Source organism: Channa argus, chromosome 13, assembly GCF_033026475.1.
Source record: "Channa argus isolate prfri chromosome 13, Channa argus male v1.0, whole genome shotgun sequence".
NCBI classification, from domain to species: Eukaryota; Metazoa; Chordata; class Actinopteri; order Anabantiformes; family Channidae; genus Channa; species Channa argus.
Genome location: NC_090209.1, coordinates 16,108,202 through 16,124,982, shown reverse-complemented (window position 1 = coordinate 16,124,982; position 16,781 = coordinate 16,108,202). Strand labels below are relative to the sequence as shown.

General features: G+C 38.2%; 2 protein-coding genes across 3 annotated transcripts in view; one reads left to right on the top strand and one right to left on the bottom strand.

Annotated features, from left to right (window-relative positions):
- Positions 1-907: 907 nt before the first annotated feature.
- On the bottom strand, positions 908-5,695 carry dffa (DNA fragmentation factor, alpha polypeptide). The gene is made up of 6 exons (XM_067528116.1): positions 5,486-5,695; positions 4,463-4,621; positions 4,219-4,373; positions 3,726-3,930; positions 2,579-2,706; positions 908-1,915 (listed from the first exon to the last, which is right to left on the bottom strand). The coding sequence occupies exons 1-6, from the start codon at positions 5,577-5,579 to the stop codon at positions 1,709-1,711; spliced, it is 948 nt and encodes a 315-aa protein (XP_067384217.1). The 5' UTR covers positions 5,580-5,695; the 3' UTR covers positions 908-1,708.
- A 636-nt stretch (positions 5,696-6,331) lies between these two features.
- The window catches only part of pex14 (peroxisomal biogenesis factor 14), a 45,706-nt gene continuing 35,256 nt past the window's right edge, over positions 6,332-16,781 (top strand). For both annotated transcript variants that reach the window (XM_067528114.1, XM_067528113.1), the window contains exons 1-2: positions 6,332-6,427; positions 7,467-7,517. In XM_067528114.1, the coding sequence (XP_067384215.1) occupies positions 6,392-6,427; positions 7,467-7,517 (87 nt within the window). In that variant the 5' untranslated portion in view covers positions 6,332-6,391. The remainder of the gene's footprint in view (positions 6,428-7,466; positions 7,518-16,781) is intronic.

Genomic DNA, 16,781 nt, shown 5'->3' with positions numbered 1-16,781 from the left:
TAAACAGACAAGAAAGGGTTCACTGTGATTTGACACACATTTACATGTATTTAATGTTAATCATGAAAAAAACGAGGGACACCACCACTATGAAAAGATTGAGGGCTTATTTACTCTTTCAACATGTTTATAAAAGGCAGCTTAAAGCACATACTGTACTGTTATATACTTGTCAGCGTATTCTGGTAAAAAAAAAAAATACAATTCTTACAGGGTTGAGTACACAACATCAAAGTGACAGCTAGCTTTTGCTGAATGTTCCACTTTTCCATGTATCAACTTGTAAACTACAAATTCAGCACAAAGAATTGATGAGGCGACAGGCATGACAATGGCCATCTTCTACTTGACCTATGAATCAAAAACATGCTCGCACGCCGTCTTACATCACGTAGCCACTAGACAAACACTTCCACAACAGTTTACAACTGAAAGAGCATTCATGCAAAAATATTAGTTTTGTGTAACTCAAAGATGAAGCAATGTCAGTTACCATAATGTGCGCCACAATATGTTCAGTGAGCCTTGTGCGTACGGTACATTATTTTGCCTAAATCTGGTTAAAATAACAATATGTTATCTACAGCTGACAAATAAGTCTATGTGCCCCATTCAAATACATTTATTTACTTGTATAGAGTACATTTTCCGCATTATTTTACATCACCATTCAAATGTCATCTTAACCCTAGTGCTCTTCAAGTTACTTTTATGGTGGGTTGGCAAGTCTGGTATTTCTACTATGTACCATTATTAATAATGACATCTCAAACTAAGGTGTGCAAACATGAATACTGTAGTACAAACCAGAAAAGAAAATTTTGTGTATCATTATAAAAAATATATATAAAAAATATTTATGTAGGGAAATATGTTCTCTAAACATTTTAGTGTTTTTTTTAAGCTCAAGTTAGAAAAAAATGATTAGCAGGCTTTCAAATTTTAAAAACGTTACAACAATCAAACTGTAACATTTGTCTCTTTTTGCAGAAAAGTTATCTTCAACAGAAACAAAATATTTTAAGTACAACCCCAAATCCAAAAAAGTTGTGAAGATGTATAAAATGTAAAAAAAAAAACTTATCTCATCAACCCATTTTTTATTTACAATAGAACATAAACAACATATCAGATGTTGAACCTGAGACATTTTACCATTCCATGGAAAATATTACCTCATTTTGAGTTTGAGTGCAGCAACACATCTCAAAAAAGTTGGAACAAGATGACGTTTACGATTGTGTAGCATCACCTATTCTTTAAGAACTGTCTATAAATTTCTGGGAAGTGAGACCAGTTTATATTTTTTTTCATGAAATGGTAAAAATTCTGTTTCAACAGCTGATATTTTTATGTTCTACTGTGATAAAAATATGGGTTGATGAGATTTGTTTTTTGTTTTTTTACATTTTACACACATTCACAACTTTTATGTTTAGCTACATTTATTTTCACTGCATGGCACTCACAAAATAAGTAGCCAATACTGAGTTGATGCAAGTGGTTAATGTCAACACTTCTTTGATAAATGATAAATGACTAGGGCATCCTGGAGATCATTCTCCTCCATCTTGAGAGAACAGCATTTCAGTGGTGCGTAGGTTTTACAAACGGATGTAAACTTTAATACAATTAGCAATAATTGATTCCAGCATTAACGATAATATGAGGCAGCTACTGTTAATTCTTATCAGTTTCTGCCTTGGGATTAAGTTTCTTTGCCTTCCTCCATGCTCGTCTCACTGGACAGTCGGCTGCTGTCTGGCTGTGTGTTGCTCCTGATGGACTGCAAGGCCTGAACCTGCTGGAGGCGTTTGGTTAGCTCAGCTTCGCAGGCCTGTAGCAACGCCGACGTCCTCGCTCTGTCCCAGTTTAGCACCTGCTCCATAACTTCAACACTTCGGGTCACAATCATCTAAAAACACACGGATGAGGTTTCATTCCAGACTTTGGAAATGTGAGACTTTACACTCACTCACTGCTTTTACATAAAGTATACATGTGCAAATGAATGAAATCCAATCAGGCAGTCCTGTTCTATAAATAACAATTAGGAAAAATAATAATATAAAATTTTAATTGTGTGGCATTAGGATTTGCAATTCCATATGATTGCATTGTCATTTTTACAGCTGTTTATTGCAGCAAGTATTGGAATTATATTAGCATATGGAATGATATCAGCATATGAATACAGTATATGATAGTTGAAGAGTGGCTCCACATGGAACACATTAGTCCACCATGATTGCTCATGTCTGCTTAAATCTTCTGTAAAAACGTTATACGAAGCTCTAAGAACTGCCAATTTGTATTTAATTTGTCTGGGGTGGCTTTTACTGTGCTGTTTGTACTAATACCGTTAGTTTATTTTTATTTTGTGTCACCTTGCCCAGGGACTACAGTTGCAAATTAGCTAAGCAGTTAAAATTGCCACATTTACAGTAAAGAAAGACTGGACTTTCTGAGGCATTTGTAATAACAGTACATGTATATACATAAATAACATTTAAAACTTGTGGTATTTTCCTTCGCAGACATTTTGAGGCACACTGGATGAGTGGTGTGAGTAGACTACCTGCAGATCCTCTGTGGAGAGCCTGGTCTCTGGGCTTGTTTTGCCTTTCAGGACCATCAGTGTCCGGGACATAAATCCAGATGCACTGTCGATCTCCGTTTCGTCTGGCACATCCACATTACGACCCCCTGAAATTTTCAGACAGGTGTTCTCTCAGTGTCATTTGTTGTACAAAATGGTATTGCTGTAGAAAATCACTAAAGGAGGTGGGTTTTATCAGCAGCAACAACGGTTCCACCTAGTGGCTATAAGACCCAAGCACGGCTGTTCCCTTACAAGTCATCTAAGTACAAAAAACCAGCAGAGGTTGCATTATTAGTATTATAGTTAATATTAGTTTTGTAAACGGAAATATGAAAAATTCTTCACAACAGTTTTAACCACATAGTTTTTAAACAACAAGCTATTGTTTAATTTTGCTGTGACATTGATATTACCTGGACCTATTAAAATATTGATTTACTGAATACGTTTTTTTAGATATTGAAATACATATACAGATATTTCTAAACATAATTTAAGATTTCTCAGTGCCTCATTATTCCTTATTTCGGCAGCCCTGAGTGATAATAAAAATTGTATCTGTGATGAACAGGCAGTATGGGTATTTACATTCCTCCAGGGCCACACCATCATAAGATAATGATGATTGCTTTTTGATTACAGATATTCGGTTTATGTTTTTAAGATACAAGTAGCAATGTGAGCACATTTGGCAAGGCTCATAAACACCAGTATTTTTACAGCAAATATTCCTTAGAAAATACATTTAATATTATTGTTAAAACCAAATCTCAAATATTAAAAGAAATGAAAAACATTGTCATAGATATGGATCATCAGAGTAAGCATCAGACCAACAGGCTCTGATATGCCTTGTTGAGATTTTCTTTTTAACTGTTGAATGTGGATTTTTGTTGTTTGTTGTTGTTTTTGTTTTGTTTTTGACAAAATCCGTGAGGTAGTCTACAAAGTTTATGAAACACAAAACTGATCACATAGTTTAACTTTGATTAGGAAAGAACAGTATAAACTTTGCAACTTCTTTGGAGCAAAAGGCAAAAAATGAAATGTCCCAGATCTTTATTCAAAATATCCATTCTAAAATAGCAAAAATTAAAACCACAACATAATGACACAGTCATACCTCCGTGGCTGTGCTGACTTGGCTCTTCCTTAACTCTCTTTTCTTGCTCTACAGCTTTGAGGTAGAGCTGGAGCAACTGCTTGGACTGTCTCTCCTCTTCTCTTCGATCCAAAACCCTCTGCAATGTCTCCTGGAGTTCCTCTACCTTCTTTTCCTGGAAGCCCAGAGCAGAGGCTAGCTCAGGGCATGGGGCATCAACTAAGGTCTAAAACAAGAGGTGACCAAAAATATTTAGATTACAGCAATCATATGCAGTTTTGAGCATATGAACACGCATGTGTACTACAAAAAATTGTATTAAAAATAGTAACAAATATATAGTTTACAGATAAGTAGAGTAATTTATTAAATCGACTGGGGAACAATTACTTTTAGCTGCAAATCACAATAAAAATATCTGTATGTGAGTTATGCTCATAAACAAAGCACACTGTTCATTCTTAATAAATGGTCATGTGCGCAAAAGATACTTTTGGTGAAATAATGTGGCCACCTGTAAGTCCGCTTCTGACATAAGGATAATGCTGGTCAGGTCTTGCTTCATCTGCTGAGCTAGGTTCGACCAGGGTACTGCAACAATAGAGGAGTCCACAGCATCGGTCTCAAGCATCAAAGAATCCCTTGCCATCCAGGCTGTGCCACCATCAACTGCAATGGAAATGCAGACGAGTAACAAAAGCGATGATGTGCATGTCACTGGCACCAGACAAACCTAAAAAATGAGTAAACCTGCTTACTCCTATGAACTGGAGACCACGTCTCCTTTTCATGCAACAGCATGAACTTTGTGTTTGATGGTAAACACAGAAAATAAGCCTGATCTTCCACTACTGTTCCATCATCCTCCAGGACTGCTGTAACCTGGGCACTAGAGCTGAACCCAAGAAGCTCTCGCCCTGTGGAAAGAGCAGAGAAATTATGGATTTTACAGATCTGACACAAAAGTGAAATTAAGATTTCAAAGGCACACTCACTTTGGTTGTTTTTATCCCCAGCACATTTCATAGGGAAACCCTGAACTGTATTCGTTGGCTTAGTATTTGTATTTATATGCTGCTCAAAGCCATTACATAAGATTGTTGAATATTATTTTATGGATTTTTTTATTTTTTACTAGGGGTTTAATGATTGCAGATTGATGGTCAAAAATTGTTGTTCCATTTAAAATTAAATCTATACCTGGGCAAACAATTATGAAGAGGCTAGGATACACAAAAGACCGAGAAGCCACTCTATCATAAATTCAAGCTAAACATGCTTCTGATGGATAAAGACCTAGATAAGTCCAATAAGTTGGGCAACAACTGGTGACTAGCGTTGTTGGAATGAGTAGAACGAAGTAGAGATCTCGCCTGACTTTTGCGTTGTGCCCTGCAGGTTTAAACATGATGAAAATGCTGCTGCACATATCTCGTTTGAGATCGTGGCAAAAAAGTGAGCTTAAACTGCAGCTCCCTCTGCATTGCGTAAAGTTAGTGACTTGGTGAAGATGAAGATCGAGCTGTAGCTTACTGACAAAAAAAAAAATCCCAAAAACTAAACTATTTCACCTTCATCCACCTTGCTATTTAGCACAGACAAACAAAAACTAAAACCACCGGTAAATACAGTGACCACGATAAGGCATCAAGACCACGAGATCGATATCAACTTTAATACAATTTCTATTGAGCTTCTCTTGCATGGTGGAGTTATTATAAATACTTAACGTTACAAAACTCATTTAGAAACGTTTCCAAGTCAAAGCAATGACAAATCACCTTTTGTTTTCAGCTCATCTAGGGAGAGAACCGCCAACCCATGCGACGTCTGTCGTGTGAAATTACACACCTTACACGCTTTCCTACCTGTCATTGTTTATGTGCGGGAAAATTACGTGTGTCTTTTTCTTATTTTACAGCAGAACCTTTCGCTTCTCTCTCGAGCCCAGCAGTAGTTTCGAACACGGAACAACCACAGTGGCGCTACGAATTCTGGGTAATGACGTTTTTGAATTTGCTAAACTAAAAGAAAGAAACGCAAGAAGGGATACATTATGCAACCTGGAGTAGTTATGAACATATCACTCCCTGACGATAGTTACAGTTTATTATTATTATCATTATTCAAGTTTACAAAGTATACAGTTTACAATTCTTGCACCTGACGCCTAGTACCGTGGACGTAAAGGCGGAAGAGCGTACTATTGTAGTCCTAACAAATGCCGTTGGACGGGAGCACCATTTTTCTTGGATACACTTTACAAGGAAATTGCTTATTCCACAATCACGTTTCATACATGGCTGATGTGTATTTTTCTTTGTCTTTTTGTTCTTTTATATATATATATATATATATAGTTATGTAATTTAAGTTCGCTGTGTAATTTTATTGTTGTATTTGGGTCATTGTTGCAATTAGTTTGCTAAAGTTCAGGGCCCTCCAAAGCTTCCCCAAATAAAAAACCATAAGGTAGTTTTATCAAAATAGTTTTTGCTACTCAAATACTTATAGATTCAGTAAGTAGAGGGTACTTCTGATGATAAAGCGTTCGCGTGAACTTCACCGTGAACTCTGCCGTAAGTCAAATGTCACTTTTTTAATTAATGGACCGCTGTGTCTTTCAGACAAAGTCAATCGAGTGTGGTTCGATCGAACATTCTTTCAAACAAACGAGGGGTAGGAAGATGGCATCCACCGACCAACATGATCCACCAACACAGGTTTACATTTATGCGACTAAACATTGACCTCTTGGTGCTGGGTTACAAGAGCAAAGAGCCGTGTTATTAATACGTGGCCCTTGAATACCACGTTTTTCGTTGGTTAGTTTTGTAAAACACTCACCTAGCCGAGTTTAGCATGCTTGCTAGTTAGCATGTTAGCTACCTCCTGTAACGGTTTAAAAGTTGCCTTTCAGACGTACTTGCGTCGGCAAATGAACACTAAAGTTCAGGCTGACGCTTTTGTGTTTTGCCACGTGTTGATAAAACACGTGCTAAAGTGTGTCCTATTCGGCATGTTATTCACCCCGACCTAACGTACGCCTTTCCATCTGACCATGGAGAAAGCCTTGTGTTTGTCTTTATGTTATGGTGTGGAAAGGTCACTGTTAGCAAAATGTTCTCTAAATTAGTTTGTAACATTGCTCTATTTGCTAACACGTTGGTGGTTTAAATGACTGACAAAAAATAATGCTATAGAAAGTTGTGCCTCACATTTTGACAGGGATAGCCTCACACTGGAGGGCAAACTTACATCTACAATGCTTGGAATATCACCAAGCATAAAGACTTAACAATTATGGAATTGTATTCATGGTTCTCATGCATGCTAACTTGCTAAACTAAACGTTTAACTTGCCTTCAAATAATCAACTAGTGCATTAGCAACAGATATCTATAAAATAATGTCTAGAAGTTGCTATGCAAATACATCCCGTTAACGTTTTTATTTGCTTTTTCAGCAACGTTATTATGTTATAGAAAATCCGTAGTGTCTTGCAAATTGCTAATTTTTACATGATTATTTGATTTACATAACCAAAATTGCATTCAATAAATTATTATAGAACTGGTGGTCACAGTCAAGTGAGATTTATTAATTTCTTTTACTCACCTGACCCCCTGACAAGTTGGAATAGTTGTACTAAGGCTCCCAAATACATATTATAAATATCACAGCTCTCTTAACTGTTACTTCATTAAACCAACGTCCTCCAGTAGATGGCAGTCTAATACAAGAATATGTCTTTCCTCTCAGCCTGGTATTCCACCTGGAGATGATGCCACAGCTCCCCCGAGAGAAGCACTGGTAAGGAATCAGTTTTAATCCAAAGTTAATAACTAATAGGCAACATAGGATATAACTACAAAATAATTGAAGCATGTCTGTTTGATGTAAGTGCATATTATAGTGATTGAAGGTCTGATCAAAGAATGACATATTGGAATAAAGAAAATCATGTTTTAATGAATGAATTCATGTGTTCTCAATTCTACATACTTTTGGCAGTTGATGAATCTCATTTAAAGAACATTATGCCTGTTTTTTTTTAATGATTTGGTGACTTAAGGACAATAAGCATGTAGATAAGTCTGTTTTATCAGTAATAATTGGATGCTTGATTCATGTTTAGCATAAAACATGCTATAATTGGTTTAGATGTTGATTTTCACCAGCAGTTGGGTCCTGAAAAACTTTGCTTTGCCAGTAGTTACCCTGCATAAAGCTTTTTTGCCCTAGAAGAGTACTTTGGAATAGTGGCTCTGAAAAAGTTGCAAACTGCAGCCTTCATAAGCAGCCAAAGGTATTAATACCAGCTAAGCCAGTAACATGACATTAGAATAAACATCAATTGTTTTTCATTAAGGTGTTGCTTGGCCCAAGTGACGACAACAATTATTACCAACAGGCCCTTATTGCTAAGTGATGTATTCCATCACAGGTGCATTCATTGTCCTTGTATGGACACAGCATCCAGGTTAGTGTAGTGCTGTATTGTTCAGCCTACATGTCTCAATGTCATTCACCACCATTCACTCTTCATCCTCCCCCATCATCTCTTCATGCCAAGGCTAATTTAATCCTGGTGTTATTGATTGTGGGAGCATTCTCCCAGGCTTTCTTTCAATTTACTTCAATTTCATCATCCCAGTGCACTTCAAGACTGCCTCCTCAAAAAGGGAAAAAATTCTTGTTATGAGGGTCCTGATTCGAGACTGGTTGACAAGTCCCCCCAACCACCCACCACCCCCACCACCATCACCCTCACCACCCTCACTTCCAACCCTTTTTCTTCTTTCTCTTTTTGATGAGCTGCTCTTTCCCAGTTAAGTGGATTATTACAGTAGGGATAATTCTTGTCACATGGCATTATTTGGATGAGGTGAATAATTGAAATTTGTGTCTGAAAGCATTTTATCTGGATGAGAGGAAAGGGAGTGCTGGCAGGGTTGGGAGGGCAGAGAGAGAGAGAGAGAGCGAGAGAGAGAGCGAGCGACAGAGAGAGAGAGTGAAGAGCAAGCACACACGTGTGTATAACATTTATGTGCACATGTGCATGTCAGACAAGCCAGTGTGTCAGGCTGAGGACACCAGTCATGGTAACAGGTTCTGACTCACCTCGCCCAGATCAGAAGGCCCTGGCACAATGCGCTGCATGGTCTCTTCTCTGTGGCAAGAGGGCCCAGCTCTGGGGCCAGTGGCACAGCCTCTGCCACCATCCAGACCAGAGGGGCGGATTTAGACCAGCAGTTAGAGAGAAAGAAGTGTGTGAGAGATTGTGTGAGTGTGTGTGCTCCATTTTTGACTGGTAAACCAGTCGCTGCCAGCCACTGCAGTTGCCTTTGGCACGGGACTTTGCTTGCTCTCACCCCAGCTTGCTAAGTCTCCATCTAAAACCCCTTCCCCCTTCCATCTTTCACTTATCACTGCCATGGCCCTTACCACTGCCAGTCTTATACTACATTGCACTTGAATTAGAATTTGTAGTTAAGATCTATTAATTAATTGATTCATCAAACAATTTTTGCCACCAAAACTGAGATACTGGCCAAATGGTTTTTGTCAGGCTCCAGGATCTACAAAATAAATTAAATAAAATCACTCTAATACAACAAAAGGTCTAGAAGCTACCACTTAGTGGAAAACTTTGTTTGGTTGTGTGGGTGTACAGCTGATCTAAAAGAGAACTGACACCTCACTAAACAGGATTGTTACAGTTTTTGGTATCTCTTGTAGTTTTAATGTTTTCCCTTGCTCTCTGCACACTGAAAAGTCACAGGCCATAAATGAAAATATGTCTCACTGTGTGCGGATGCAGGTGTGTAGTTCATGTGTGCAACTGCGCTTTTTTCACACCTCTGTGTTTGCGTTTGTGCATACGTAGTGTAAACTGAGTGTGTGTGTGTATGTTTAGGTTTGGGGATTTTAGTACAGCAGAGGGAGGGTAGTAATGGGAGGGGAAAAAGAATTGTAAGAAGAACATCCCCGGTCTCACAGCAACTTCAAAAGCTCCCTTTCCCCAGGATATTAAGCGACTGTGATGAAAAATTTAGCAAGCGTTAAATAAGCCGCTTTGAAGTGATCTGTTTTGGCTCAGCGGTCTCCAAATTTCCGTAGCCCTTCTGCAATAGCTATCGTATTGTAAAGGGGGAGAAAGGAACAGTGTGATAAGTGCAGGAGTTGTGGGGGACCTGGCCGTTTGTCAGAGGGCACACCAACATTTATAGATCTAGCCAGCAACATGATGGCACTACTGCTGCTGTCCTCTTTTGTCTTTCTGTCTCTCTTCCCCCTTCATTTCATCTCTCCCTGATGGTTCTTCTGCTAAACCATATGAGTTGCAGGCAGACAGATGTTGCTCATATGTTAGCTCTGAAAAGAGAGATTTTTTTTTTCCTTCATTGCGTGTGGGTGGAGCACACAAATATAACACAGTGGTGATACCAGGAAGTCAAAGGTTACTATACGGTCTCAACTGAGATTTTTTTTTTCTTTTTTGCCCTTAGTGACTTTCCCCATGGAACATGTGTTTTTGAGAAGATGTCTGTATAACACCAAACTAATAATTTTCATTCTTTTTTTTTTTCACATTTCATGTTAAAAAAATGCAATACATTATGAGTTACTTGAACCCTTTTTCATGTTTTAACCACCATAAAACAAAAAAAAAAGAAGTTAATTTCATATTTGATAATTCATATTTCAATTCATTCCACATTAATCACTTTTAAAACCATTACTTTAATTTTTGAGGACTCCAGGTTTCAACACACTCCAAATTAATTATTGGGGCAGAATAAGAAATGGGAGCCAGTAATGAGTATGATATGGTTACTCCATTCTGTCAAGAAACTCAGCTACCATTTAGTTAGTCTAGGGAACCTTCTCTGAGATTTTTCTTTTTTCCTCTTTGCTCATTACTTTAATTGTAATTGTAATCCTTTATTGGAGCTGTCTGCAGTAAAGGAGAGTTATAGTCCGAGTGGGGGCGCGAGCCATAGAGATATTTCATGATTATTGGGAGAAGACGGTCACTAGGTGGCAGCCACTAGTTTGGCCACGGTGTAATTACTAGCTGGGAAGTGATGGAGAAACTGTGTGGGTGTGTGTGCATGCGCGCACGGGTGTGTGAAGAGAGATTCCTCTGATTCTAACTGGGTCCTTGAAAGACAAAAGTGGAATAAATCTGATCACCTGCCATCTTACAGTCAGTAGATTCTTGACTCTCTTTTTCACATTGAGTGTAAACATGCTGCAGGTTCTGCAGAAGAACAGGACTAGGCGTGTGTCAGAAGCATCTTACTTCACATTTATGTGGTCAATATCAAATAAGTTAACTAATTTAGAATGTTTGAAAACTCTGTTCACAGTGTGTGTAGGGTAATAAATGGAAACGACAGGAGAATATTTCTGTCCTGTTTCAGATGGCCATTGGCTCACATGTGAAACATCTGCACACCACAGCTAGTTTCAGTGTCACAGGGAAGGTTTCTGTTTAAAAATCATAAAAGCTCTGTTTCTCTGTTTCTCAGAGCAACACTCCTTGTGCATCGAAAGCTGTTTGTTTCGGTGGTTAATGATACAGGAAGGGCCCTCCATTTTATTGTTGCTGTGTTGCACTTTTTCCCCTCCTCACCCAACCCAGCAGCCAGCCTCCTTAGAGGACTCTGTATGAATTCTCACTGTCATGTCCAAGGACGAGTGGCGCAGGGTCAGCTAATTGCTTTTATGATTATGATTTCACGTCAGATTTATCGTGCATGCTCAGAGCACATCTTCCAGGTCCTGCCGACGTTGCTGGCTTGGATGGGGAAAATGAGTTTACAGCTTCTGGCTGTGACTTCTTGTTTAAGTGTAGGTCACACTTTTTGACTCATTAGAGTTGAATGCATGGGGTGAATCACACAGGCTTTTCCTGTAAAAGCCTCTGTTTTATATGTCGGTAACAGCACTTGTTTTTCTCATATTTGGCCACAAAAGAGGATTTCTTTACTTTGTCTTCAACATGTGCTGAAGTTTGGATGTCATGCGTGAGGAATGACACAGACAGGGATTTTTGGTTTTTCTGTCGTTTGAACTTTTTACGAGCCATAAATCTCTCATCTTCATTTCTCTTCGCAGATGAAATCATTACACTTATTCCCCTCATAGTTTGCCAGAATTATCAGTTGACTTCTTTTTGATGTTGGTGACTTTTTATCCTGATGGGTCCACCCACCTCTTTGAAAATGATGAGCACAGATGAGTCCAACCCCATTTATATTTTATTTACTTGTGGTTTCTGCCTATGTACTTAGCTGGACTAGATCTGCATAGCCAACCCAACAGTAACATTTATATTGGGTTTTGATTCAAATATTAAAAGTCCATTCGTTCACTGCAAAGCTCGTGATGCATGCAAGAGAAGCCGTTGTGACTGTGTCAGTAATATGCAGTTTTTTATGTTGATAGGGTTTCATGTCATGACCCGTGACTCTTGATTTGTTGGAGTAATTTGACCTTGCTCTGACCTTTCTGGCCCAGCCCCAGTTTGACTAGTGACAGATTCAGCCTGGGAATATGGTTTGGATAGTTTTCCAATGCTCAGAGGAATGTTGAAGTTAGTTTTACACAAAGTTCATTTTGGAGACATATGTAAAGTCTGTGATTAAGCTGAATTCAATAAACTTTAATGAATGCTTAGGACTTTATTTGTAGGGTTTTCATCTCAGCGAGTATATTAATGTAAACAGCATGGTAACAGAGCTGTAATTTCCTATTCTCCCACAATTTAGTGAACTGTCATAATATGTTTACTTAAGAAATGATAGAAATACGACACAAGTTTAATTACAGTGTAGTCATTTTGCCTCAATATACTTGGGAAAGTGGCCTTATTGAGCTGAGCTTCCTTTATACTCGCTATTCTGCTTTGTAATTACTTCAGCTTGATTTATCGTCTTTTCTTTGTGTTTATGGTTGTAAACTGCTCGAGTGAGTAACTTGGTCTGAGAGTGGCTTGTCTCCTTGCAGCGAGGCTGGAAATCTCCCGATGAATCTGAGATGTCTCCGCTGTCAAGACTGCTCACATCGCTCTCAGCCTCCAATGTCACTTTCAAGGCATAATTACACAAGTTGTGTTGATTAGTATGAGAAGCAATTACGCTGGCTTTCCGCTGCAAATGGAGACTGTGATGGCTCTTGACTGACAGGAAGCATCCTGACTTTAATAAGTAAATGACTATGGTAATTCAGATACTGAGACCCTTTGATTTGTCAGCATCTTTCTAATTTTTGTGATGTCCTCTGATTTTAATGAACATGAATTTGATTGAATCCCGCTTCATTTCCCTTCACCTGCCTCACTGTCTGTTTTTCTCCTCTCTGACCAGTAAGTGGTCTCACCAGGGCTCCATATGCTTACGCTTTCAGAGCTATCCGAAATAATCCTGCTGCTGATGCTAAATTATATCTCTCAGAATTAATCCAGGGAGTTAAATAAATAAACAGGAAAAAAACAAAACAAACAAAAAAAAACCAAATGAACAACAAGCAGTGTTGGCACACTATTCCAAATGGTTTTTAGCACATCCTGCTTTCACAAGTGTGGAAATCAGAGAAAAAATTATTTGTAATTGACACTTTGGGGAACATTTTTTCTCTTTTTATCTGGCTTCCCAGTAAGTTATTAGCTGTTAATTTGTCGGCAAGCTCCCCTACAGCGCCAGATATTTGTTCAAATGCTGGGTTCCCCTCAGTGCATTTGTAACTACACTTCTGAAAATGCTGCCCTGTCTAATTATGTAATATAATACTGCCTTTTAGGCAAGTTTCTTTTAATTGAATAATATTAGCTCTAGCTAAGGGTAAGCTATTAGAACAGCAATACATTTAAGAGCTCTCTATACTGTAGAAAATACATACTCTACTATAAAACGTAACAAGGATAGAGTCTACAATTTACAGATAAAAAATTCTTATAGATCTATGCTTTTACACTAAGATTTGTGTATTTTAGATACTTGAATTAGGGCCGAGCATTTAAATAATGCAGACTTTTGATTGGCCCAGCTCTCAATGTCATATTTCTTTCTTTGTTAACCACAGTTGGCCTAATCAAGTAATTCCCTGTTTGTCTTAGTAACCCCCTATAGAGTCATACATGCATAAATATAATAAAATAATTTGCTCTTGCACTCCATAGCCCAGCTGTAATTTATATGGATTGAATGAGTGCTGCATTGTGGAAAAGCAAGAGTGGACCAAATGCTCGTTTGTCACCTCTAATAAATGTTGGAATGTAAATTATGAAGTTATGCTTCAGATGTAAATGCACTTTATTCCAGTCCTTTAATGTAAACAGCCTACTCCAATACATTAAGGCGGTGGGAGGGGTGCAGGGGGTGGGATTTGATTTGAAATTTTGACTGTTTTCACAATCAATAATAAACACAAAAGGGCCTGGATGGGGAACATTATAACATATCTGAAGTCGGGTTCATAAATTATTGCATGAAAGCAGGCTTGTACACCAAAAATGTAAATACATTAATGTTATTAATAATGTAGTGACTAATAGTTCTATCAAGACTGTAATAGCAGTTTAATGGAATATGACAGCAACAATGTATTACACTTCTTAGATTTAGACGGGACCTCACATGACATTTATCAGGGATTTCTGAAACAATTTTTACGATTATTTTGTTAAGTTAATTGCTTCTTTACCCCACCCCCCACCCCCAATGTCTTTTCAGGGAGAGGGGCAAAAACTGGTAATGGATATTAATTAATATGTGTCAGTTTTCTGGGTTTGATTAAAAATAATGAAAGCAAAATGCTAATGGGATTTCAGAGTTTCTCTGTGTGTGGTGCCCTGAGATTGTGGCTTTATCTGGGGAATCTGGTAAAAAAGAGAGTGGGCTACTCTCTTGGCTATTGTAAAAGTGACAGTGACAGAGTAAAAAAACTGAGATACATTATCTTAAAACTTACAAAATACAGCACTCCAATTAGCCCAATTTTAGATGTGTGAGGCAGACAGTAAACTATAAAGTTTTCAGTATGTTACAATGAAAACTTCAATTCATCTCTCCTTCTCAGAATGTTAATCCTCATCTGCGGTGGAAGTTTTTTTTTTTTCCTGATTGAAAGACACACTTGAATCATTTCTGACAAGTTGCTGTCTTGGCAAGTTGTTTTTCTGACTACTGTGATGTGTTTCTAATATATGGTTGTTTGCCAGGAAGACGATGTATGGACTTGTTTTTGCAGAAAGGTTACACAGAGTTTAGGTGGGGTTTTTTGTTTGCTTGTTTTGTTTTTGTTTTTTTCAGGGTTTTTTTTTTGTCTTTCATTTAAATTACACTACTCATGCATCTTGAAAATTGAGCTACACTTGACTTGGCAGTGATTACAGCAGGACGTCTGTGCCTTCATTCATAGTCCACTACAGTTAGCATGGAGAAAGCCCTGCCAAGACTTCTTTGTGTCTGTATACAATCTTGAGCAGAAGAGGACTTTTAAAAGCTATGATTAAGGTGGAGCACAAGTGTAGACCAGCAGTGAAACAGAGGCTGGCACAGTAAAAAAGTAACCATAGCCACTGGCACAACTGACAATTATCCAACACCTGGACTGGTTCCCCTCCCTGCCATGTGCGTCAAGACTGTCAACTTCTTGTTAATGCAGTGATTAACAGAAAGATTGCATTTGTTTTCCTGTGCAGCTCTCCTTGGCAGCAGTACTTTGCTTTCTCTTTGATTAAAGTAGCAGATGGATGAATGCATTGTAGCTCTGTCATGAACTTCAAAAGTAAGGGTGAGAAAGTGATGATGAAAATGAAATAAACAGGAGAGTCAGAGGCCCCTTTGTCCTTTGCACATTGTGTCCACTCTCGAATTTAGGATTTACATTACTTAATGTCAGATGTTTGTATACCCCCCTTTTAAAAACTACTGTTTATTCCTGTTGTTTACTACCACTATGTGACTACGTACTTCCTGTCGGTTCCTCCTCAGATCTACAGGACTACATCATTTGTGTCTCTCCTACCATACTGTGTGGAAAGTGGTTTTAGTATCACAGGGATGAGAAAAGGGGTAGTGAAGGGACTTTGTCAAACAGCCTGTACTTTTGAAATGCAGAGAGTGGCATGTGTTTTCTGTGTCAAGGTCGGCCGAAAATGTCAGAACAGGTGCGCGTCTGCTGCGGAGCTGTTTGCCAACTCAGCCCCTTTGCTCTAACGTGCCACCCTGTGTGACATTGTGGTGCTCCACTGTGAGTTGGGTCGTCTCCTCATTCTTTTAGATTAGCTGGTAAAACATGTATTTTTCCTTCTTCACTGTGGGAGTTGAAATGAGTTCAAATGTCCATTTGTTTGAGTTGAGTTCAAATGGGTGTTGACTCCTACATTTTGACCACTGCCTCTGATTGTCACGTAGTCGCGAAGTGATCAGTGCAGTGCAGCAGCAACGTGCAAAATTCCTTTCTGATTACTCTTTTTTTTTTTTCTTTTTTTTTTTTACATTCTGGTGTTTCAATCTGAAAGTTTTTAGGATACATCATTTTTGATGGGGAGGGAACCTCTTTAATTATTATTCATGGCCCACTTATGAACAATAAGTACAATAAGTGTTTCTTTAGAAACCTCATGTAAGGGTACATGCATTTTAAAATATATATTTTAAAAATTAATAATTTGTGTTGAGGAGAAAAATCTAAATTGTACATATGTATGCTTTGAATTAGAAGGATGGTGTTCAAAATGTGCCGATATAAATCACTTTTAGTGTCACATTAAGAATCTGCTTTAGGAAAACATGTAGAAAAACCTGAATATTCTCTCTGAACTTCTCAGAATAGGTGGATTATGTTTAGGTGTGGCATGTTTAACCAGATGTCACATGTTTCTGTCACTTTATAGCCAGCGAAGTCTCCAGTGTGTAGATTCACTGGTTTGAAAAAGTTAAAATGAAGAATTATTATTTGATCTGACAAGCTGTCGTGTATGTATCCTCTCTGGCTTCGAGTTAAATGAGAAGTTAAGGAATAGCTACTTCTTTGACCCCGGGTATCATTATTTTCTGTCAG

Bases quoted from the DNA above. Each gene is read 5' to 3' on its own strand.
- dffa (XM_067528116.1), bottom strand. From the start codon at position 5,579: ATGACAGGTAGGAAAGCGTGTAAGGTGTGTAATTTCACACGACAGACG. The intron at 4,374-4,462 runs GTAAGCAGGTTT...TTTCCATTGCAG, and splicing joins GTGGTCTCCAGTTCATAGGA to TTGATGGTGGCACAGCCTGG. The intron at 1,916-2,578 runs GTAGTCTACTCA...GTGTGTTTTTAG, and splicing joins TCTCCACAGAGGATCTGCAG to ATGATTGTGACCCGAAGTGT.